Consider the following 24,904-nt stretch of genomic DNA (forward strand, 5'->3'; position numbering starts at 1 on the left):
AGGACTGAAGCGTTGGCCACTGAGTCCGAGTCCTGGGGATTAACTGAAGCATCTGGTAGCTGAGATGAGAAAGCACTGCACTGGGCCGAGTCCTGCAGACTCTGTGTTGAGACCCAAGCTAAGCTTGATTGCTTTGAGGGCCGGGAGCAGGCAGCATGGGGAAGAAAACGCGCTTTCACCTAGATAGGACACCACAGTTGACACTTTGAACACACGGGCTCTGAGGAAGCTAGGCACAGAGAGACAAAGGCAGAGAGGGACTAATGGGGGAGCAGAAGAGAGAGTCAGTGGGCTGAGTGTGATCACAGCACATTGTACAGAGGTGTGTACGGTCGTAAAGTAAAATAGGAAAAAGGCACACAGACACTCATGCACAAGTGAGTGCCGCAAAGCTGGTAGTTGGGAAAGACTGAATTGGCAAAGGTGTCGAGGTCGTCTTGTAGGGGAGACTATTCACTATAACTGGTCTCATGGGCACTGATGCTGTGTCCTAGGTGCATGACTGTGAAGAAGAAAACTGAGGAAACCCCTGGCAGAAGCTGGAGTGTTGCAGTGCACAGCATGCAGGGTGTCAGTCAGCACTCAGTTGAGCGCATCATTGCAGGAACATTGGGAACAGCTAGCACCTGTGGACGTTAAGCCTGAAGTAACCCGAGGGCCCATCCCATTCTCAGTACTGAAGTGCTGCTCTCTCTCTCCCAGGAGCACCATGTGAGAGACTGCAGGGAGGGAGTGAAATGTGTTAGTTAGTAAGGCTGAAGACAGTGCCACCGTGGGGCGGCTGTGCGGGTCAGTGGTGGTGATGTGTGGGCAGAGGCCCTGTTCCATATTGACACACTCAGTGTCCAGAGGAAACAGGCCTGCAGACATGGTTTATGGCTGCTCTTCCTGAAAGCCCAAGGTGGACTCCCAGGGGATGTGACGCCTTCTTCTGGCCTTCTGCAAACACTGGGCATATACGTGCTGCACAGACGTACATGTAGGAAAATAGCCATGTACATAAAAATGAAAATTATGAGAAAAAATTTTAAAAGGAAACCGAAGCAGGGGGCAGTATGTCATTTCTCACATTTGGCGTGTTTCTGGGTCATCATGGTAGAAGCTGTGCTGACTGGCCCTTCATTTGCATGTGCACTGAGACTGCTGTAGACATACAAGCCTTAAGTGTTTGTTTTTTAGACAGGGTCTCTGTGTATAACCCTGGCTATCCTGGACTCACTAGACCAGGCTGGCCTTCAGCTTGCAGAGACCCTCCTGCTGTGGCTGCCCCTAGTCCTTGCTTAAAGATGTCTGCCACTATTCCCTGGCTCAAGGGTTTAAAATTTACTAGTGGGTCTGAGGAACTCCTCAGTTAGCCTATGTTTGTTGAGTGAGTTGTCAACAAAACGGAAACTTTGATTCAATATTCTATGACCTGAATAGCAGAAGTTAGGGAGGGTCTTAAAACCGTGGGAGTGGTAGTAGCTGGACTGGAGGGAGAGTTTCTGCATTAGCTGTGCCTTGGAGCACATAGCCTGAGGTGCAGACTACTTTAACAATGTAGCTGTGTTAAAGTCATCAGTGGGGTTTAATCCTGGGTCCTTTGGAACATGTTATACTTCATATATCCTAATATTTGAAAGTTATTAAGTTATTGAGGTCCCTAATACCCACAGTTTTAGTTTTGAATTTTGCAGTGTTTTTTACATTGAGAGTCCATCTCTGTTGCTCTGGTAGCATCAGACAGCACAACTGTGGATCCCTTAACATTTTCTCTTTGACTCTTTGTAAATCAGAAGTTGCAGGCCATTTTGAGAGAAAGTTCATATTATTTATAGAAAATCTAATTTTTATAAATTATAAAAATTATAAATCATAAATTATACACTAAATTATAAAAACCCAATTTTTATAGTTTTAATTGATTTATGCTTCCAAGGGTTCACATGAGTTTAAAAACAGGATTTGGAGTTTTTACTGAGTGTACTTTTGAAAGTGCAAGGCAGTGGGGAGCAGCGTGGCTGGCTGTCCACCAGGAATGGGCTAGAGTGGAGCTGTGGGTGAGCTGCCGTCGACCTAGACAGTAGCCTTTGCCCACCAAGCTGGAGTAGGTACAGGTAGTGTTTGTACAGTTTGTTCCTGCTGCTCCAGCAGGAAGAGTTTCGTGCTTGCCCTCTGGTGGCCAGCCTGGGCAAATGTTCATGTAGCTGATAACATTTTTTTTTTATACTTTAAAAATTTAAATTTAAGGCAGTGGTCCATATTTGTCAGGGTCTTCCAAAAAGACTGTTCCTAGTTTTAAATTCTGGCCTTTGGAAATGTAGTAGGACTCGACATGTCTCATGGTGGTCCTGAAAAATATTATTTGTGAACTTGGACAAAGGCCAAAGTAAATTTAGAGAGTGAAGTGCAATTTGTTCTCAGATAGAAAGCCATGTCTACTCATCGTTTAAACAAATTGCCTACTAATCTCAATTTTATTTCCATTTTGATAAAACATTGCTTACAAACCTTTGTATCTGTAATATTCAAACATACTCCCCTTTCCCAAAGAGGTGAGAGGTTTCCAGTACAGGATCCATAAGGAAACTTCCGTAAGTGGATGGTGATGGGTTGTGGGATTCTGTGTGACAATCAACAACCCCTCCAACAGGCCCGCCTGCCCGCCCCATGGTGGTGGAGGGTGAAGGTGTGCTCTGCACACCCAGCAGTGCCTGCCTGTTCTTATCTGCATTAGCACAAACTATTGTGTGTTTATGTTAATTAATGGTGGTGATTGTATCTGAAGCCTATGGCCATCCCTGCATTTTATTGTAGAAAGCATAGGAGAGAGTGAACTGACTGCAGGCAGTGGTTATTGGTGGTAGCCTTTGTGCTGAATGACAGACTGGGAGAACTGGGAGAGTAATGGAGGGAACTGCTGGGCATGTCAGTCCTGTGTAAGGTTTAGTTCAATGCATGTTGGGTTTGGTGTCTTCTGAGACCTTTCCTTTCAATTTCAGAAAATAAAGCAGTTGGCGTGATGAAGTCGGGTCATGTGTTTACAATTGAGCCAATGATTTGTGAAGGTGAGTATGTGTTTCTAATACTCTATTTGTGTCTTATGGTTTAATGGCTGTGAAGAGACCCCGTGACCACAGCAACTGTTATAAGGAAAACATTCATTTGGAGGCTGGCTTACAGTTTGAGAGATTCAGTCCATTATTGTCATGGCATGGAACATGGCAGACATGGTGCTGGAGAAGCAGCTGAAAGGTCTATGTCCATATTGGCAGCAGCGAGAAGAGAAAGACACTGGGCCTGGTTTGAGCATTTGAAATCTTAAAGCCCACCCCTTGTGACACACTTCCTCCAACAAGGCCACACCTACTTCATACCTCCTAGTAGTGCCATTCCCTGGGACCAATTAGTCAACCTCATGAATCAATAGGAGCCATTCATATTCAAGCCACTACAATTTATAACATTTTTTTTTCCTTTAAATTTTTACATATGCAGTTCTTGCAAGTGCACACATTGGCTATAGAGGTGGAGCATGTGGAGGTTTGCTCTCCTCTGTGTGTGCTCTACAATCTCAGGAAGCTTGTTAGACAAGGGCTTAGGCTCCCTCCTCTGCTGCCAGCCTTGTCACATTTGTGGAATTCTTCTCTGTTTCTGGTTACTCACCAGATCATTGCTGGTTCTGTTTTCTTCCTTTTGCTTCATTTGTCCTTTTGCACTACACTGGTCATGTATAGAGACTTGAACATCCTAAGGGTTTCTAACAAGATGATATGCTGTACATGCTGATTCATAAAGATCTTATCAAATGATGTGTTGTAATAACAAGATCTGCATTAAGCCTCTGTAGAAGTTCTTGCTTGATCTAGGAGGGTAAAGAGGAAACACATAGTTATACAAGTAAATTCCATTTTGGGGAAGGTGTTAGAAGAAGAATCAGACCCTTGAAGAGTATCTTGGCCTAGGTCACAGAATGGCTTATGTGGCAAAATTTGCCGGACTGGTGAGCTGTCTGACCTTACGGTTAACACTCCAGTCTTGTAGTGTCATGCTACATCACAAGGAAGCATATCACAGAACTAATCTCTGGTAGCCAGACTCATGATTCTCTGTGATGGCATGGGCTGTAATGGTGGGCATGTTGTTGGGAGCATTTATCAGATTATAAGTGGGAAATACTTGTGCTAGCTCTTCACTGGGTCTAAGCAACACGGCATGGTGAAGCGCGCCCTTTCCAGGTCCTCCAGGTGTGACTAGCTAGTGACCAGAGGTCAACCTCATATTCTGTTTCTCAGGAGCCCTCTACTTTGTTTTTGAAATTCGTCTCTCATTGGGACATGAGGTTTGCCAATTAGGCTAGGCTAACTGCCAGCAAGCCCCAGGAGAGGGAGGTATCTGTCTAACATTCAGAGCCTGCTAGCTTTGTACATGGGTGCTGGGTATGAAACTCAGGTCCTCAAGCTTTGCCAACTGAGCTATCTTCTCAGATTTTATTAGCTCTCAAAAACCCTATTTTTGTTACTATTTCTCCAGTTATAAGAATTTTACTCTGTTGTCAGCCTCTAATTGTGTGCCTGTCAATTATTTACAATTCAGGAGTGACTCGGTTTAGCAGTGTGGAAACTCATGTTCACTTTGTAAACTGGAATAGTTCAGTCCATTATTTTGAAAAGTTGCCATCTTTTCAAAGTTGAAAGGAAGTCTGATACCTTTATTTTGGAAATGCCATCTTGATTTGATATTGAGGAAATTCAGACATTATTATTTCATTAGTGCTACAGATGTTAGGAAGGCTTTAGCTAAAGCAGAGTGTTAGAGGGATCTTTATAGCACATTTGACTGCTTATTTCCTCTGGGTCTGTACTTACCTAGCTTCTCTTTAGGAAAGTAACTGTCAGAACTAAGTAGCTATTTTTGCTTGTTCAGGTGGATGGCAGGATGAGACCTGGCCAGATGGCTGGACTGCAGTGACAAGGGACGGGAAGCGGTCCGCACAGTTTGAGCACACCCTGCTGGTCACGGACACTGGCTGTGAGATTCTCACCCGGAGACTCGATAGCTCTCGGCCTCATTTCATGTCCCAGTTTTAATTTCTCTCAAGATGCTATCATATGAACACCATCTCGTACTGTGTGTTTTATTGAAAGTACAGAAATGAAGTTTTTTTTAAGTCACTCCTTTTGTTTTGACTGTGGATAAGAATGGACTACAGCATTTGATGTGTGTCCTCAAGAGCTTTTTTGGGTCTGAAAGCTGAGAAGAATAAAGGAAACATTGCTTACTTCCGTCCGTCCGTCCGTGGCCTCACCCCCTCAGTTTTCTGTACTGTGTTTTCTTTGCCCCTTGAGCACTTTGATCTAAATCTGCTTCTCATTGCTTTATCACTGCCACAGACCAGCCACCAAGGGCCAGCTGCTTTCCAAGAGAAAGTTGAAGATGAGAAATCTTGAAACTTAGCAACATGTTGCTCCAGATTTTTATTATATATTGATATATATGGAAATATATATGCATACATTTTAAATTCCATATACGTGATTACTGAACACTATATGGCCTTCGGTCTGGGTTGATTCTGCTTTGACAGGATATCTGCTCCCATAAATGGATCCATAACTCATTAGTGAGTAATTTCCAGTCTGACCTGGTCTCCTCTCACTCCAATGCGGTCTATTTGTCCTGTATGTCTGCAGGGAAGACTCCGCCTCAGTGTGGACTGAGTAGTAAGATTCACATGAGGTTATCAGACTTAAGGTCTGGTATATGGTAAAATAGCTGTGCTGCAGGTAGTGGCCGGCAGCTGCGGGGTAGTTTTACAATGACTGCTACTTCAGACCTCTATTTGGTCAGACGTGAGAGAAGCCCCCTTTCTTCAGAACCTTCTGATGTAAGGCTACACCTCTGGAGCACTTAGGAAAGAGGCAGTTGTCCTGTGGCAGGTGATGGGGTAGAGTTCCAAAGTGCCCCAGGTATGCACATAGCCATGGGTGGCTCTGGGTTTCCCATTAGACTTAACAGAATGAGAAAGGAACTCAGAGTTGCAGTACTGTAAACACTCAGTATGCATGCTGCTATCCTCTATTGCAAATGCACCTCACCTCTCTATAGTTGAGAGTCTCATCAGAAATGACCATGGTGCCCGGAACCTGTACTCCTCGGCGGTGGTTCACATACGAGTGGATGCAGTGGAGACACACCAGGTGATAAAGTTGTCATGAGTATCCTTGATTGCGGGGTGTCTCATGATTTCTGTAGTATAATTTGATACCACTGACACATACTTCAAGACATCTTTCCCAGAGTGCCTCAGACCTTATTGCTTTAAGAGAATGATGATAATGTTTTCATGACTTTATTTTAATGATTTAGTAAAGTGATTGAATCTCGTGTAGACTTCTGGGTGTGTGTGCGTTTAAAGTTTTTATCAAACTGTAATATTTGTGAATGGAATGCCTTGTAATATGAATGTTAATATAATATGTAAAGGGAGATTAAACGTTTGAATGATTATCCCTCTTCCTCTAGTTGTATTTGTTGGGATTGCAGAGGGAATTGATGGGAATGAGGCTATGAAGCTAATTTCTTTTTTTCTTTTTTTTTTTTTTTTGCTTTTTCGAGACAAGGTTTCTCTGTAGCACTGGCTGTCCTGGAGCTCACTCTGTAGACCAGACTGGCCTCAGAAATCCGCCTGCCTCTGCCTCCCAAGTGCTGGGATTAAAGGCGTGCGCCATCACTGCCTGGCTGAGGCCAATTTCCTCATCTAGCCTCATTGCCATGGGCACACCTTTTCAGGTATATTGTACCAAGATTGCATTATCCAGCAACGTGCTGGCACCATTTCCGATGTAGCTTTACCAGGAGAGTTTTGAGACCAAGAGTGTGGCATACTTAGGGAAACGTTTTATATTTTGACAGTGGAATTAGTAATGGAGGTAGCTGGGTGTTCAGTTTACATCATCAGAAAATAAAGCTCCAGGATCAAAACCTTGGAGTAGTTTTTGGAAAGATGGAAAGATGATTAGATATCCTGGTGGGGAATGCTTTCCTTGGGTTTTTAAAAACTGTGGCTTCTAGCCTAACCTTGAATTAATACTGGATTAAAAATATTAGATTTAGTTTACAAAACATCAACTTTCATTCTTGTATATCCACAGTAAATTAATGTATTAACTCTTTTTTTGGGGGGGGGGGTCAGGGCTGGGATTGAACTGGTGGCCTTAGGTATGGTGGGCAAGTGCTCTACTCTGCTACAACTTACCCAGGTTAATTTGTAAGCTGAATTTTCCTTTTCCTTCTGTCCTTGCACTTCTGTAGGTATAATTTGAAAGAAGAAAACCATGTCTACCCTTTGTATTAGTGCTTTTCTTGTTGCCACGACAACACTCAACAAATGCAACCTAAGGGAAGTGGGCTTCCAGTCTGAAAGGGACACAGTGGATCTTGGAAGAATGGCCTGGGGGTAGAGCATCCACCTGCCTGCTGGTCACTGTGTGTCCCCAGGAAGCAGGAAGATGAGGCTGGTGTTGCCTGGCTTCTCCCTTTCCTCTTTATATTTAGTCCAGGACCTTAGTTCAAAGGGTGCTGCCATCTACATTCAGCATGGGTCTCTCTTCACCTCAGTTAAAAACCCCAGAAACCTCCAGATACTACCGTAAGTGTGTCTCCTAGGTGACTCCAAGTCCAGTCAAGTTGACAGTGAAAATAAACCATCACAGTCCTTCATTTTACAATTTTTGCTGAGCAGTAGTTTAGAACCTTTACACCGACATGTATAATACTCATCTTCCACACGTTTTAAATTATAGACAAGGCTAGGGATTTTCCATTGCCAATTAGTGTTTTCTGAGTCACTTCTGGTCTGGTAATGGACAGGATCCTCTGTAAAGTAGACATACATGGACTACAGCGGTAGTTTAGTAGCTGCAGAGCTGGTTTGCTGCACAGTGACGAGCACCAGTGTTGTGATCCCAGCACCCACGTAAGAGCCACAGGTCTACACAGGCCTGTAATCCCAGCAGTGAGGGAGATTGCTGGGGCTTGCTGGCCGCCAGCTTAGCTAGAAAATAGGCTCCAGGCTCAGGAAGAGGCTGCCCTGAAGGAACGCGGCGCAGTGGCGGAAGACAGCTACGTACCTCCTCTCGGGTCTCAGCGTACACACGCCACACTTAAACAGAGTAAAATGTTATTCTTGGTGGGTTTTGACACCTTTGCTTCATGTGTCTATGTGTGTACTTTTTCCTGACCTAGCCCTAGGGTTGGGCCTGGGTTTCTGCACACAATAAAAGGGCATTGTACTTTACCCCTTGCTACTTCAACCTGTATTTCTTTAAGGATATTTGTGCCGGGGTATAACCAGTTGGTAGAGTGCTCGACTAGCACGTGGGGCTTTGTTATTTAGTTCCCAGTAATTACCCATGTACAGACTCCATTATACAGACTCAGTTTCCTTTCCTGTCTTGTAACAGTTGTCCTTGTACTGGAATAACTCCCCTGTCCTTAGTGTTTTAGCAAATTAAGACTTGAAAAATGTGTCCGTTGCATATAAATGTCTTAATTCTCATGGGGATACTCTGAGAAATCTCGACTTCACAGGTGTTATGTTGCATGTGTTACGCTCCATTTGAGCTGTCACAGTAGTCCAATATTGTTGATTACTTGGTATCTGTCCCTCCCTATTTTTCCCCTTGTGACTTCTTTAGACAAGGAGATCGGGAGGAGCTACTTGGAGACAATATGGAGATACCACGTTCATGCAATGATTTTAGCATTCATTGATATCCTGGCCTGAATCCACTAATTCTTTGCATTTGCCCTACAAGACGGTTTTCCCAACTCTAGCATTCTATCGAAGCACAGAAGTATATTATCTCCTTACTTTCATTAGTGAACAGTCCACTGCTCCACCTTTAGCAATTCCCTTCAACCCCAACCATCACTATTAGGTCAAGGCATTTTTGTTGTTTTTAGGGACAGGGTTTCACTGTGTAGCCCTGGCTGTCATGGAACTCACTCTATAGGCTCAAAAGTCACAAGAGATACACCCGCCTCTGCCTCCCAAATGCTGGGATTAACCACCCACAACTCCCTACCCATTCAATTTTGCTTGTAAACCCACTGAGTCCAATTTATGTTGCCAGGTGGAGGTCTGCCCTAGGATATGACCCCAGGTGTCCTGCTATTAAATCTGACATTACTTCTGTTAGCAACTCCCAAAGGCCAATGGCTTCCTGGCTAGTGATGGGATTTGTCCTCACATTCCAATATTCATGAGTCTTTGGCCTGAGCTTGTGGAGGTCTTATACAAGTTGTTACAAATTGCTGGGAGTCCACTAAGTGCAGCTTCTAGGTTTTGTCTGGAAGTTTCCTTGAATCATCTCTATCATCCTTGGCTCTTAAAGTCTTTTTACTCCATCTTCCACAAAGATCTCTGCGCCTTGGAGGGGTGTGATACACACATCTCATTTAGGGTTGACCACTTGAGGGTGTTAACTGCCACCTACTACAAGAAGCTTCTGTGAAGAGGGCTGAGAAAAATCCCTATGTCCAGCTTTTTAAAACTTTGCAAACTTTTTTTCTTGAGTAATGAGGTTCTTACACCTGTTACTATTCATTTCCTTCTCCATCTGATTCCCAATAATAAACCAAGAATGCTGTTTGAGAGACACACATGATCAGACACCAGGGATCTGATTAGAACTGTGTGGCTAAGGGACAGATTAGATCTTAGTGCACTGACATCACAGCTTAGCAACAGTTTATATGACAATATGACTGTGAAGCCAATTATTGCATTATTAGGAGCTGCGTAGGCCACCAGCAATTAACTCAGGCCCTAGCTGTTTATACTTAAACCAGGATCTGAGAGCTGAGAAGACAAAGGACAAGCCATGCTTCTGAGCACTATTCTGTGGTAATCACAGCATGGCCTCCTATCTTGGGCTGTTGGGGGCAGATGAATGCACATGGGAGTGGGAGGTAATCCAGTGCTGCATTCTGCGTGCCCCTCACTCGCAAGGAGCATGTGCATGTTTACCTCACATGTGGAACTGCCAGGGTTCAGTTGATTCAGAGTTCACCGCACTGTTTTCTCAAAATTGTACCAGAAGCAGCCTTATAGAGCAGGAATGGCTGCCCAACCTGGCCACCTGGTGGTTGTCAAGATGGTACTGTGTATTTACTATCAAAATAACTGTCTAAATAAACTTAACAGAAGTTTACTGAATACTTGGTAGTATACTTTTTTTGGGGGGGCTGTAGCATACATTTCTAAAAGGTATTTGCTGAGAACGAATATTCTGATTTGGGCTTGTTAACTAAACCCATGTGGATGAATTCAAAATCAGCCTTCATTCTGGTTTAGCACTATTTCTAGACACAGTTGATCATCCGTGCGCTGGGCAGCCTAGGAGATGACAAGATATTCAGCTTACACATAAATGCAGAAAGTATTTTTATTATGTTAAAATGTTGCATTGATGAGCAGCAATTATTTATGTGGATGGTTCAGAAAACCACGATGACTTATTTGCCTTGTTCATGATTACAGCCGAGATTACACACATTCCTTCTAGTCGTTTCTGAAGTCTAAGAGGCGGTTAGCTTGTAAATCCCGTCTGATTCTATCCAATCACAGGAAAGAGTGCAGGATGGACAGTGTTCTCTTCAGAATTTACATCTTCAGAACAGTTCGAATGCTGTGAGACAGAAGCAGTAAGAATAAAACTCGAAAGATGAACTAAAAAATGTTACTTATTTATTCTGTGTGTGTGTGCGCACGCACGCACGCGCGCCCTGGCATATCTGTGGGCCTAGGGATCAAACTCGGGTCATCGCGCTAGGCAGTAGGTGCCTTCCTCCAAGCCACCTCACAGGCCCTGAATGGTGATCTCTTAAGACCACGGACAGATTCTGGAGCACACAGGTGAGCTGACAACTCACCTTTTGCCTGAGTGCATCAGATCAAAGGCTTTGTTAATTTGGTCGAAGGACAGAGTGCCAGTCACGAATTCATCCACTTTTATCTTTTTGGACATATATTCAGACACCAGCTTTGGGACACTCTCCACACTCTTCCATCCTAGAAGAAATCATATTCTTAGAGAAAATCTATGTTCCAAGTTTCTGCCCCTTCCTGGGTGACACAGAGGCAGTTACAGATTAAGGGGAGGTTAAGGGGAAAGAGACATTCTAAACTGATGTGAAGAATGAACCAGACATCCTTAGTTGTGAAAAAGTAGACATTGTAGAATTATAGTTCTTTTCCTATATTAGGGTTACTAAATGCTGGGCCTGATGGGTCAGGCTTGAAGGCTGCTAGCTCCATTGGAGGCCGAGGCAGAAAGGACAGTCTCAAAATCAAATAAGTAAATTGCAGTACTCTGCTGGAGAGCACTCATCTAGCAAGCCTGTGCAACTCCAGCTTCAAAGGTCCCTTCAAATCCAGCCCCTGGAACACGGTGCCCCCAGGGGCACGTGCTGGTCAAACAGTCCAGGACACTGTCTCCCCAGTACCAGCAGTCAAAGCTAGCTGATTCTGAAAGCCTCTTCAAGTCTCCCACGAAACAATAATTAACAATACTACAACAACAATGTCATGATTTGTGTTAATACAAGAAAATGAGACTGGCTTTGAAATTAGCCAATGGGAACAGGATAGAGAAAAGTCTACATCTCACGGAGTTACCTCCAAAGGCAGTGCCTTTCCACGTGCGTCCCGTCACCAGCTGGAATGGACGAGTGGAGATTTCTTCACCTGAAGCAGCTACACCAACCACCACACTGACACCCCAGCCTTTGTGGGCTGCCTCAAGGGCTGATCTCTGCACGCAGAGAGATAAGAGGCAGTCAGTCACAGGAGCTCATGACCTGCACTGAGAATGCCCTCTTCCCCAGAAACCCTGCGCTGGGTGTGTGAGGGCAACACACAGCCTTTTAAAGAAATACCCAAACTTAATGCTGAGTAATTTTAATTTTATTGAGTAATTATATTTAACAAGTATCTTTAAAAATTAACCTATTAACAGAAATTGAGCAGATCTAAAGCTTTTACTTGCTTTCTATTTTAAATCCCATATCCACAATACAAATGAATAAACCTAGACTACTTAAAATAGACTTAAATGTCAGACCTGAGACTTTCAAACTACTGGAAGAAAATATAAGGGAAATAAAGACACTGAATGGAGATACACTTTTTTGGGTAAGATCTTAACATAGGAAGGAAAAGCAGAAATAAACAGATGGGGGCACAGCAAACAAAAGACCTCTGTGCAGCAGAGGGAAACAGTGGGGGGCAGAGCACAGGCATCTGACAATGGGCTGATACCCAGATTTTACAAGCAACTAAAAACCTAACAACAAAAAGTCAAACCTGGGCAAGGGATAGAAAAACACATTTCTCAAAAACAGACACAGACAGTAAATAGATACACGAAAAACTATTCAACATCATTAATGCAGACCACAACACATCGACTCACTCCAGAAAGGAGAGGTAGCAGGAGCTGTCTGAGCTGCCACCCCTGTGGCCTCAGCACATGCATTAGCTACAGAAATGATTAGGAAAACCACTGACTGGTTTTTGGGGGAAGGAGGGGGGACAAGCCCAACGCCATCTAGGAAGGGTTACAAAAGGCCAGGAAAGAATCTAAATGAAGGAGAAAGTTCAAACAGACTTCTCAAGCTTCTGAGATTCTGACCCCAACAGAAGGGATTCGATGACAAGGGAGGGAACAGCGGGTAAGGATGGCACAGCTGGGATCTGGGCCGTGGCATGGATGGTTTCTGGAGGAGAAAGATAGGAGAGATGGAACTGTATACCAGCTCTTAGTAACCATGGAGAAGGTCCAAAAGAAGGCAGCTCTCTCTGCAGGAGTGTGACACTGTGAAGGCCAAGGTGGTCAGAAAGGAGCTGGTGAGAGTGTGGTGTCCCCTGCCTGGGCCCTGGGATGCAAATGTGTCCTCATCGGACAGGACGGGAATTCAGTCTGTGCACGCGTGCTAGGGTCACAGTGAACACAGCAGTCAGTCCCAGTCAGACTGGACTAAAGTGGGAGAGAGGTTCAAGAGGAGATTCTACAAGTTCACGAGGACAGTGAAATACGCCTGGAGGTAACAAGGAGGCCAAGCCCCAGGCCCAGAGCCAGTGGGTGCCGTTGAGTTAGAAGAGCTGTGCTGATTTCACCCGATGAGAAGACCTTCTGGGCACGCTCAGCTTCCAGATGCAGACACCCACTCTCCACAAGCAAGTCACACTTAGCACCTTGCATCTAGGTGAGCTAAACGAAGACACGCCAATGCACCTCAAGACATGCCGTACCACATGCAAGGCCTCCTCACCAAGTTTAAGCTAAACTTCCTAGGAATAACTTCTCTACCCATACACTCTCCTTGCCAGAAAAACTCGTTCCTGAGGAGAAGAGAGCAAGGAAGTGGGGTCAGGTCGGCAAAACATTCATACACATAGATAAATCTAGAAGTATTTTTTTTTAATTAAAGATTTCAACAACAATAAAAGATTTCAGTGCAAGAAGCCGTGAGAAGGACTGCAGGACACCCACTCTTTACTGTTGGCTCCACACTACTGAACCTGCCTCCTGTGCTCAGGAGCCGGTGTCAGGATGCGTGTGCATATCCAGCCCCGAAGCAGGCTCGCTCTTCACGCTAGACTTTGCATTTCAGTGAGCGTGCACTCAGAGACAAACCCATCATCCCTGAGCCCCTCTTCTGTAATGCCCCATTCAAACAGTTCCAAGTAGCTCCTGAGCTACTTCCATCCCCTGCTTCCTTTAGACTCAATTCCCATCAAAGCTGTTCCTTCCAAAACAAAACCTTTAATGGCGAGGAAACCACACCTCAGAGAAGAAAGCAGGTGTGCATACTCACCATGACCTTCACGTTGCCAATACACTCGAAGGAGTAGTCCACTCCCCCATCTGTCATCTCAATGAGGACTTCCTGGATGGGTTTACTGAAATCTTGGGGGCTGATACATTCAGAGGCTCCAAATTCTTTGGCCTTTGCGAATTTATCTTTATTAATGTCGACACCAATGATCCGGGACGCACCAGCTACTTTGCAGCCCATGATCACCGCCAGGCCAACTCCGCCCAGGCCGAAGACTGCACAGGTAGAACCGGGCTCGACCTATCATCAAAGACAGTGTCAGACTCCCAGGCTGGCCCTGGTGTCTCACAGAACTGATGAAGCCCGAAGCCGGAGCCGGGCCAGTCTCTTACCTTGGCAGTGTTGACGGCAGCTCCGTAGCCAGTGGAGATGCCACAGCCGAGAAGGCAGACTTTATCCAAAGGGGCCGAAGGGTCAATTTTAGCCACAGAGATGTCAGCCACAACTGTGTACTCGGAAAACGTGCTAGTTCCCATGAAGTGAAAAATTGACTTTCCTTTGCAGGTAAATCTGCTAGTGCCATCCGGCATTAATCCTTTCCCCTGAGTGACTCTACAGAAGAAAGAGAAAAATGGAAGGGCAGATTCATTTCCTTAACTCTGTAGAAAAAAAATCAGTTTTAAAAATAATGACCAGTAAATACTCAGAAAAGTATACTAAGACAAAAAAGTTCTAAGCAGCGGTTCTCAACCGTCCCAGCGCTGCGACCCTGTCATGTACTTCCGCATGTTGTGGGGACCTCCAACCATAAGACTGTTTTCCTTGCCTCTCCCTGCCTGAGACAGGGTCTCTGTGCTACGGTGTTAGTCAGGCTTGGTGAGCGGAGCCTGCGCTGTTGTGTCTCCTCTTCCCATCCCCCTAGTGGTCTGCTGGGATCCCCCACTTGTGCCTCTGCCGTGGGCGCGCCTGTGATTTCCGGGAATCTAAATTTTTCCAACTGAGCCATCTTCTCAGTCAGATCGTTCATCCTTTCTAATAAACACAATATCCAAGTTTACACTCAGTGGACACTCTAAAATATATACATTAATAAATACAAATGAGAAGACAGTTCTTGTATACATTGCTGTAGGAGTATAATGTCTGGGAGAACGGCCTATCCAGCTGTACGTATGTATCCATGTAAGCATTCACTGGGCCGCACGTTTACGGTCTGTGTGCCACCAGTATTGTAGTGGTGTGTCTCCCATCGCAGTAAGAAAGGGCAACAAGCAAGATCTAAATGGCCTCAGGGTCCTCAAGTGGCCTGCCACTCCTTAGGATAACCACCCTTTCTGTGTCAGGGGTTTGTTACCTCCTGTAGACCTCACACTCACCTTATATGGTGACTTCTATTACTGATTTAAAGGGCAATAAAATAGCTCATAAAAAGGACTTCATTTCGCTTTTAAGAAACATGTCTTTCCTTGTAAATTTAGCTGACTGTTACACAGAAAGAGCATGTATTCAGAAAAATCTGATTCCTGCTTCTGCCCCCTCTTCTCTGGCTCTGTGAACAGTCTGCGCTGGCTGCAAATCTGTGATCTTCCTGCCTCCGCTTCCCAAGTGTGGAGATTACAGGAATGGGCACCAGGCCTGGTAACAAGCTTGGTTTACTATCTTGACAACTGGTGATGCCAGGCAAACTTTGAGATTTCCCTGGCTTGATTTTTTTCATCCCTGGAAAGACAGAGTTTAGTAACACTGGCATGGAAGCCTCTTTAAAGACAGATTCAAGTAACTCCTGGAAAATGTGCTGTATAAATCATTACACAATTACTTGCTGTGTATGTATAATAGTATGTGTATGGGTGTTTTGCATATATGTATGTACATATGTATACATATGCACCATGTGTGTGCCTGGTGTCCTGAAGGAGGGGGTCAGCTCCCCTGGAACTGGACTTATAGACAGTTGAGAGTTACCATGTGGCTGTTAGAATCAAACCCGGGTCTATGGAAGAGCAGCTTGCCTGAGAGCTTTTACACGCTGAGCCATCTCTCTACTACCAGGAGATCTCTTATTATAAGAACTAAGAAGGCTGGAAGATGGCTCAGTATTTAAAAGCAATTACTGTGCAAGCATGAAGACCCGAGTTCAAAGCTCAGAACCAACGTAACTCACCAGGCACGGCTCTCTAAGCCTGTAACCCGAGTGCTGAGGGCGAGGAGGAATGGAGCCAGGCTGACCCTGGGGCTCGCTGGCCAGCAGGGCTGAAAGGGAAAGCTTCCGTTTAAGTAGGAGATTGAATCTCAAAGGTATGGGTCGCCCCTGTTGTGTAACCATTTTCTCTGAGATTGAAACATTTCATTCTGCTGGAAGGTACACAACTCAAAAAGCACCAGGAAATCCCTGAAACTGGCAAGATACACTCAGCTCCTCCCTGCCAGAGTAAGCAATAAAAGCTGAGTCCTCCTCAGACAAGAGAGTCAAGCTGCACAGAAGACTCTCAGCCCAGAGCAGCTGCCTGGAGGAGGCTTGATTAGAGTCCTTTGGGAAGGACACTGACATGTTGGTCAGGGGTCCCCTGTAGGTGCAGGGGACCATGGGGTTGTGGCCTGGCCATGCATTGAGAGGCATGTGTCATGGGTTCTGAGGCACAACGTGCCTTCCAGTTCCCAAGAGGCCTATGCACTCCCTCAGCAGTGAGGTCTTCAGGCCGCTCTGTGTTTCTCTGTACGTTCCCTTAGTCAAGGAGGCGAGGAAGCCTGACAGGACAATTGCTCTTAGGTATTAATCGTGCACACTCTGTGTAGCTGCAAACTTCACTCTACCCTGGCAACTACATGGTAACTCTCAACCGTTCATAACCAGTTCCAGGGGAGCTGACGCCCTCTTTCCGGACACCAGGCACACGCAGTACACTATAACTGTATTGATCCTGGCAACTGCCATTATAATGTGTTTCTGAAAAAGGCACCAATTGCTTTCAATAAAATCGCCACAGCTTCGGTTGTGCTGTGGACTCTCCCGCTGGCCTGATTTAATTTCTCAAAGCCGTATCAGGTGACCTTGGCCCAGTAAGTTAAGTGCATGCTGGAGTAGCTGTCTTTCAGTAGCTCTGCTCCTCCCAGTAACTCTTCACCCACACTCCTGTGAGTAACCCCACTAAAACTCAACCGCTTCACCACGTTGGACTGTGGTGGTTTCTGTCCTTTGATCTGTTGTGGCATCCTATCTGGGATAACGTGTTGCGCCTCCCCAGGAAAAGTTCTGTCACACAACATGGGGACGGGGATAGGGAGAGATGAGCCTCTGTGGCCTCTGCGTGTATCACAGACATGGGAATATACAATCAGCACACATATGCACATTGGATTTTTTTTAAAAACTATATATATAAAAAAAAATGTAAAAAGATACTGACCTTATTTTCTGGCAAAGGTTTGTTTTAGGATTCAGACAAAACTTGCATTCTCCACACTGTGGTATGTAGAGCGGGATGACAGTGTCCCCTGAGAATCGGATGTGAAATTATTATCCTCAGCAGAGCAGCTGGGTTTAAGCCAGTGGTTCTCAACCTGGGGGTCGGAACCCCTTTGTGGGTTAAATGACCCTTTTACAGGGGGTTCATAGCCATTATTTACACTAGGAGTCACAATGGTAGAAAAATTTCAAGGCAGCAATGAAATAATTTCATGGTTTGGGTAACAAGAACAGAACTGTTTTAAAGGGTCACAGCATTAGGAATTTTTTTTTTATAGATTTATTTATTTTATTTATGAGTACACTGTAGCTGTCTTCAGATATACCAGAAGAGGGCATCAGATCCCATTGCAGATGGCTGTGAGCCACATGTGGTTGGTGGGATCTGAACTCAGGACTTCTGGAAGAGCAGTCAGTGCTCTTACCCTCTGAGCCATCTCTCCAGCCCCACATTAGGAAGGTTGAGAACCACTGCTCTAAGTGAATGTAGCAGAACTCTACTCTCGTCAGCTGACACACATCTGGAAAGAAAGAACCTCAAGGCTTGGAAACATTATCTGCAGAGCATGGCACAGACTCTGACCAGCCATGCACAAAAAGGTACGGCTCAAAGTTTTTGATCTAAACAAATTCAAAATAATGGAGAATGATGGAGTGTTTCAAAACCCCCGACTCACGGATGCATCTCTAAAAGGGCCTGCTAACTTGCCAAGATTGGTTCGGGTAATATATTTAAAACAGTTTCAAATGCAAAATCAGAGTTAAAAATCAAACTTTAACCACAGTTAAAATACTTGTTCTTCCAGGATGAAGCTCCTAGTGAGCTCATAAAGAGTTGAATAGTTGTAGATAGATAGTTGTACTGTCCCTACAGAAACAAGGCAAAACCATCACAGAGTGGCTTAAAGCCTTCCTTACCTGCCTTCAGCTTAGTTACCCCTTCGCCAACACTTTCCACAATTCCAGCACCTTCATGTCCCAAGATCACTGGGAAGCACCCCTCAGGATCGGCTCCGCTCAGGGTATAGGCATCAGTGTGGCAGACCGCAGTGGCAATGATCTACCAGGGCATTAAGAGCACAAGCTAAGTGCACACACAGCTAGAGAGACAAGCTGGGTACAAGACTACACTGCAGATCTGTAGATACGACTCTTTGATAGATTTTCTCCTCCTAAACTAACATGCTTACAACCCACAGCGTCTTTAGAGCTGGTGGACTTCCTGGTAGTGAGGAGAACAGCAGTACACTGATATACAAGGAGGTATGTCACAGACCTTTTCCTTTATGCTTCGTGTGGACAAGTGGAGGTAAAGCCGGTGGCTGCCCCAGCACGGTGCCTTCAGTTAAAGAGGGTCAGAACAGCTGGGGCCATCTCACCACTGGCTTCCTAACTTGGGGAACATGATGTCGACATTGTTTCTTGGAGATGCCTGGCTGGCTGGCCTCTGCCAAAACTCAGAGCTCTTAGTGGAACTGAGTCCTTTTGCTGACCTAAACGATTTCTATTCAGATAACCCTTTCACTGCACTCTCTGGCTTCTAAGAATCGTATCTTGGGGTTAGAAAGCTGGCTCGGTGATTGAGAGTGCTTCTGCCTCTTGTGGATAACCCAGTTTTTGGTTCTCAGCACCCACATCAGGCAGTTCCCAGCTCCCTGCCACTCTTCTGGCCCCCAAAGGCTCCCATATGCGTGTGGCATATCTAAACTCACACAGGGACTTAAACATATACATTAAAGAGAAAAGCAACTAAAGGCAAAACCTTGTTTGTATTTCTGCTTTTCTGTTTCTGTTCTATGTATCCATAGAACTGTGAGGCAGCAGTTTCCTGGGGATAAAGCTGTTGGTGTGCCCACACTATTCATCTTAGTAATCTAGGACAAGCTGTCTTCTGAACAGGAACATGAATACATAAGGAATTATAAGATTTCAGATTCTTAGATCTTGGCTGTAAAAGACCTTGAAAAGCATTAGGTTTTGTGCTTCTCAGTTGGATACATGTAAACCTTGCGACGCCAGCTAGTGTGCACAGTGTGCCTGGTGTCCTGATGAAATAAGAGGACTGTGACTCTTTCCCTTCAAGGAAGCATTTTCCCAGAATGTTAAGGAACAAACACATGCAATGGTTATGACTGCAAAGCATTAACTTCGTGTCATAAACAAGCCGAGAGCAGAGGGTAAGAACACGGTTTTACAAACGTCAAGGCATCAAAGGTCTCTCCGGAATGCTGCCTTCTGCCTCTCTATAAATTCTTAACCACGGTGGAGGTGAGGAGCAGGGGACGGGACAAATGGATCCACAGAACCCTGGCCTTGTCCAGGGCACTTCACAGCTCTAATCAATCAAGAACCTCTTTCCAGTTTTCCTGAAGCAAAACTGAGGACCGCGTCTATTCTCTGATTCTAATATAATGCCACTCTGTGGGATTAGCAGAGAAGGGTCATAGAAAGCCACCTTAAACCCAAAGTATGAAAGTTCTAGTGTGGCAATCCACTAATCCGTTGGCTTGGTTTCTTAGCCAGCTCGTGAGCAAATACAAAAAGATAGAGAGCAGGTGTGGGGAGGACTGGGATTCCGCAGCCGGAAGGCTTCCAGTGCTTTCTCCTTGACACCGCCCTCTGGGGTTTCTCCCACAGTGCCTTTGCTGGACATTACCTTAATTCGAACTTCATGAGCCTTTGGAGGGGCCACTTCTATCTCCTCTATGGAGAGGGGCTTTCCGGCCTCCCAGGCGACTGCAGCCTTACACTTGATCACCTGAAGTGGGAGGAAAAGGCGTAAAGTTTATGCTCCTAAATTAGCAATTACTTCATGGGCAACTCAGATAATGATGAATGCTAATGTTAAGTGTGCCAGGCTGTGGAGAGGGTTCAGTGTACAAAGCTTCTGCTTGTGCAAGCATGAGGCCCAGAGTTCAGCTCCCCAGCACAACACCTGGAGGCAGGGTCCCGTCTGTAATTTCACACTCAGATGGTAGAGATGGGATCTTCAGAGCAAGCTGGCTGGATCGATTAACTGTACTGGAGAGCTCTGGGTTCAAGTGAAAGACCCTGTCAATATACGGTGGAGCCACTGAAGAGGACTCCTGGTGTCAGCCTCAGACCTTTACATGCCCGCCGTGAACATGCATGAACACACTCACACACGCTACAAACTCAGACACACGCAAAGCTAAATAAATAAAACTAAAGTGAACAACATAGTCACAGAAAAGCTTATAGCCTCTAAGTGAAATGGAGAACTGTCTTTTTAGGTTTCATATAAATAACATAGTGAACAATATATAATCAAAGGGTCAGATAGAGTGAGGTAAACCTTTAGTCCCAGCACTCAGAGAGAGAGGCAAATGGATCTATGTGAGCTTGGGGCCAGCTAGATCTACAATTCAAGTTCTAGGGTAGACAGGTCTACACGGAGACAATCCCATATCAAACCTTCCACCCCCAAACCACCATCAACCATGCGAACAAATACATACACATATAGTACTTAAATTGTGTGTGTGTGTGTGTGTGTGTGTGTGTGTATGATTGAAGGACTGAAGAGATGGCTCAGTGGTTAGGCGCACCTACTGCTTTTGCAGACTCCAGGTTCAGTCCTGTGCATTGACACTCTCACAACTACTTGTAATTCTAGTTCCAGAGAACCTGTGCCTTCTTCTGGCTTCCACAGGCTCCTGCATGCATGTGGTGCATATAAATATACACAGGCACACACACAAACACATTTGAAAGCATGTGAAGGGTGGGAGGAGGGGAGGAGGAGGAGGAAGAGGAGGAAAGAAAGAAAAGGTGAATACGGAATACACGTCCCAGGCTGGGGTGCAGAGCACATGCCTTGAATGCACAAGGCCTTGGATTCCTAGCACAACAATGGGCAGGCCACACAAAGGACAAGATCCCACCCGGGGTCTGTCACTAGGCTTGGCAAGTAATTCAAGGAACCGCAAGCTTAGTATCATGCGTCCTAATAATCATTCCTTTGGATAGCTTGTATATCATCACTTCAGTGCAATACTTCACAGCGGAAAGGATCCTAAGAAATATCCAAATGCGGGTAAAAATATCATAACCATCTCCGATAACTCTGCTGACTAATGCACTAGCCATTTGCCATGTGTGGCTATTGAACACCAGAAAAAGGCAAATGTGAACTGAAATCAGGTATAATGTGAAATTTTGAAAGCTTAGAAGAGAAAAAAATCTCAATTTAAAAATATTGATAATGTGGAAATAATATTGCGAGTATTAGGTTAAACATACCATTTAGAATTAATTTTATGTGGCTCCTGGAAAGTTTACAATTCCATATGTAATTTATAGCGTGCAATGAGCTACCAGAGCGATTACACTCAGTACAGACCTTCCTAACCACGGAACCAAGCCTAATGAGAAATGCCGGGTTTTGACCAGTTCACTTGATGCTTATGAAATGTGTTGACAGAATAAAGGTTGCAAGTCACTCACTGGGTTTACTGGAGATGGACTTGAAAGTCAACAACGTGATTTGAAGGAACAGGTACGCGGTGCTGCACACAGAAAGCGAAGGCCGAAGGAAGAGCCTAACTTTGCTTGGTAGTTTTGAGCACCGCCCTCATTCCAGCTCTGATCCTGCACGCGCGACCCGGGAAAGTTACTCCATCCCGCGTAACGCGCGCGGGCCTCTTCCCACCCGGATCTGGCGGAGCAGAGCAGAAAGCAAAGCTGCCCTCCAAGCGCGGGGCCGAAACAAAGCCTCCTTGCCCTCGCTGCGGCTGCGCTCGCCTTCTCCGGCGGGCAGCAGCGGGCCACCCGGACGCTCCCCTCCTCTGCTCCGGCCCACCGCGCGCCTCCATACCTGGTTCGCCATGTCTGCAAGCTCGGGATCGAGGTTAAGGTTCGCGAGTGTAGCGGAACCCGGGTATGGGCCGGGCGTGCGTGAGGGGAGGGGCTGAACGCAGGAGGCGGGGCTTTGCTGTGGGCGGGACTGCGTGGGGCGGGAGGAGGAGTCTGTGCGTAAGGAGGGACTTTTGTGGGAGGCGGGTCTAGTACCGGAAGGGCGGGGCCTGCATTTTGATTCCTGCGCTCTTTTGCTAGAGAGGCTGTTTTTGTTTTAGGGCAGTGAGGCTCTTTATTTCGGGCTGGCTTGACTGAGTCTCCGCAAAGCATCTCTGTGCTATTTCCTAATTTTAGTGCAGTCTTTGTACGTTAGAAGTGAGAGAAGTATAACGTGTGGTAACCGAAAAGCACGTGTAGAACAAGCCACGCCTTTCGCGTGTCCCTGTCCACGGTCCCCCTTTCTCCTTCTCCCGCGCGTGCACGCGCTAGTGAGCTGATGCCGCCCCACTTGTGGCTTGCGGCTCTGGGTCCAGGACGAGTCAACACTGCTGCCCTCAAGGGCTTTGAAGGAACACTAGAGGGAGAGGGGCTCATCCTAGGAACAGCCGGAGCTCGTACTCCAGCAGGTTACGACGGGGTCCTGGGATTTCAGGGGCCACAGGACACGGAGAGAAGTTTGCAGGAAGGGAGAGAAGTTTGCAGGAACTGAACGAGGGACAGAATGGGCGCCTTTTAAGAGTAGACCGGCTGTGTTGAGACAGAGGATGCTGCATTTGCTGATGTAATCCCAAATGCTGCTTGTGTTGAAATGTACCTACTAAACCACCACATTTTGTCTCTTTTTCAAGGCTCATTTACTGAGGACACACCTTCAGGGTCGACATTCTCCAAGGTACTGTTCAAAGTCCTTCCCTCACTTCACACTAACTCACACCCTGGCTTTTAACTTATATAATAATTATAGGATGACCACCAGAGTCTGTTTCTAATCAGGGTGGCTTTCCTGAGCCCCGGGTTTGAAGTACCAAGTCGGCGCGGTGTGTATTGGGGCATCTCATCGTCCTTAAGACTCAACTTACTTAAAACGAATCTTGTATTTTATCCTTACAGAGACCTATCGCTATGTCTTTGTGTTCATAGGTTCTATCTACTTTGCCCCAATCAGAAACCTGAGAGTCACAGCTTCTCCTTGGTGTTGGTTCCTGCATTTATTCTGTCTTCAAACCTTTTATCTCTCACGTGCTGTAACTCTTCTCCTCACTGAGCCTCGTCTAGTTCAGGCTCTCATTTTCTGTGGTACAGAAAACCTCATACCTGATTTCATTGATGCCAGATGCTCGGATCTCTAACACTTCTAAACCAATGCCCCCTCTTCACAGTCTTTCTAAAACATTCATTGATCAATGCATTTCCTCTCCTCCTCTCAGATTTGTTTTGAATCAGATGGGTTTGTTTTAAGTAATAATAATTTATTATTATTATTATTATTATTAATATAAAGCAAAAGCTGGAATAGGACAAAACAAATGAGCAAAAAGAATCCAATGTCATTACTCTAAATACTTAAAGGCAAAGATAGGAATAAAATTCGAGTTCTGTTGAGACAGCCCCCTTCCCCGTGTAGGTTCATTATTTCAACTTTGCGTTTTTTGTTTGGACCTCTCTCTTTAAACCATCACAAAACAAAAATCCAGTAGGACCTCTGATGATTTCTGCTTTGACAAGTATGGTGTCTTAGTAGTTGTTTTACTGCTGTGAAAAGACACCATGGCCAAGGCAACTCTTAAAAAAGAAAGCATTTATTTATTTGTTTGTTTGTTTGTTTGTTTGTTTTTTCGAGTCAGGGTTTCTCTGTGTAGCCCTGGCTGTCCTGAAACCCACTCTGTAGACCAGGCTGGCCTTGAACTCAGAAATCTGCCTGCCTCTGCCTCTCAAGTGCTGGGATTAAAGGTGTGCGCCACCACTGCCCGGCTAAGAAAGCATTTAATTGGGGGCTTGCTTACAGTTTCATGCAGTTGGACCATTATCATGGCAGAGACAGAGAGCATGGTGGTAATCACAGTCTGTACTGGAGAAATAGCTAAACACTACGTCTACAGAAGGGGTGGGGAGAGGAAGGGGAAGGGACGGAGGATGGCAGGGGAGGAAGGGAGGAGAGTGCTTCTGGGCCTGACTTGGGCTTCTGGAGCCTCAAAGCCTACTTATTCCCTGTGATATACTTCCTCTAATAAGGTCACGCCTCCTAACCCTTTCAAACAGTTCCAGGCTCTGGTGATCAAACATTCAACTCTACAGGCCATTTTCGTTCAAACCATCACATGTGGAGATGGTAAGTTATACTCCAGTAAAGAGTTGAACAAGTTGAGAAATTCACAATTCTTACAGAAGCGAAGTCACATGCTGAGAACGGCTGCCCTCAAGTTAGAGACAGGAATACGGAGAATCACAATTCATCAGACTAGAAACTCATCACTGCAAGAAGCAGGACTAGGGCAGGAAACAAATGTGATTGACATATGGCTGGAGGTTCTTTAGTCTGACATTTGTGAACACTGGGGGAGCCGGTCATGTGCGGTGGAGGGAAGTATTCTCAGACTCTGTGAATTTCATTTTCATGATTTCTCAGGGGAAGAGGGAGAAAAATTTTCCTACTGTTTCCTTATAGCAGTGCTTGTCAACTTGTGGGTCATGACCTTCTAGGGCTTGAAAGACACCTTCATAGGGATCACAGATCAGATATCCTGCATATGAGATTTTTACATTATGATTCATAATAGCCAAATTATAGTTATGAAG

The 24,904-nt window shown here is 45.4% G+C and overlaps 2 protein-coding genes across 2 annotated transcripts in view; one reads left to right on the forward strand and one right to left on the reverse strand.

Moving 5' to 3' along the window:
- Positions 1–6,489, forward strand: part of Metap1 (methionyl aminopeptidase 1) — a 32,191-nt gene extending 25,702 nt beyond the window's left edge. The window contains exons 10-11 of the mRNA XM_052179144.1: positions 2,982–3,047; positions 4,906–6,489. Coding sequence (XP_052035104.1) covers positions 2,982–3,047; positions 4,906–5,069 — 230 coding nt within the window. The 3' untranslated portion in view covers positions 5,070–6,489. The remainder of the gene's footprint in view (positions 1–2,981; positions 3,048–4,905) is intronic.
- A 3,927-nt stretch (positions 6,490–10,416) lies between these two features.
- Positions 10,417–22,227, reverse strand: Adh5 (alcohol dehydrogenase 5 (class III), chi polypeptide). The gene is made up of 9 exons (XM_052179145.1): positions 22,128–22,227; positions 19,947–20,048; positions 18,209–18,350; positions 17,232–17,319; positions 14,217–14,436; positions 13,864–14,124; positions 11,663–11,798; positions 10,918–11,056; positions 10,417–10,673 (listed from the first exon to the last, which is right to left on the reverse strand). The coding sequence occupies exons 1-9, from the start codon at positions 22,137–22,139 to the stop codon at positions 10,649–10,651; spliced, it is 1,125 nt and encodes a 374-aa protein (XP_052035105.1). The 5' UTR covers positions 22,140–22,227; the 3' UTR covers positions 10,417–10,648.
- Positions 22,228–24,904: the final 2,677 nt, after the last annotated feature.

This window comes from Apodemus sylvaticus, chromosome 4 (assembly GCF_947179515.1).
Source record: "Apodemus sylvaticus chromosome 4, mApoSyl1.1, whole genome shotgun sequence".
NCBI lineage: Eukaryota > Metazoa > Chordata > Mammalia > Rodentia > Muridae > Apodemus > Apodemus sylvaticus.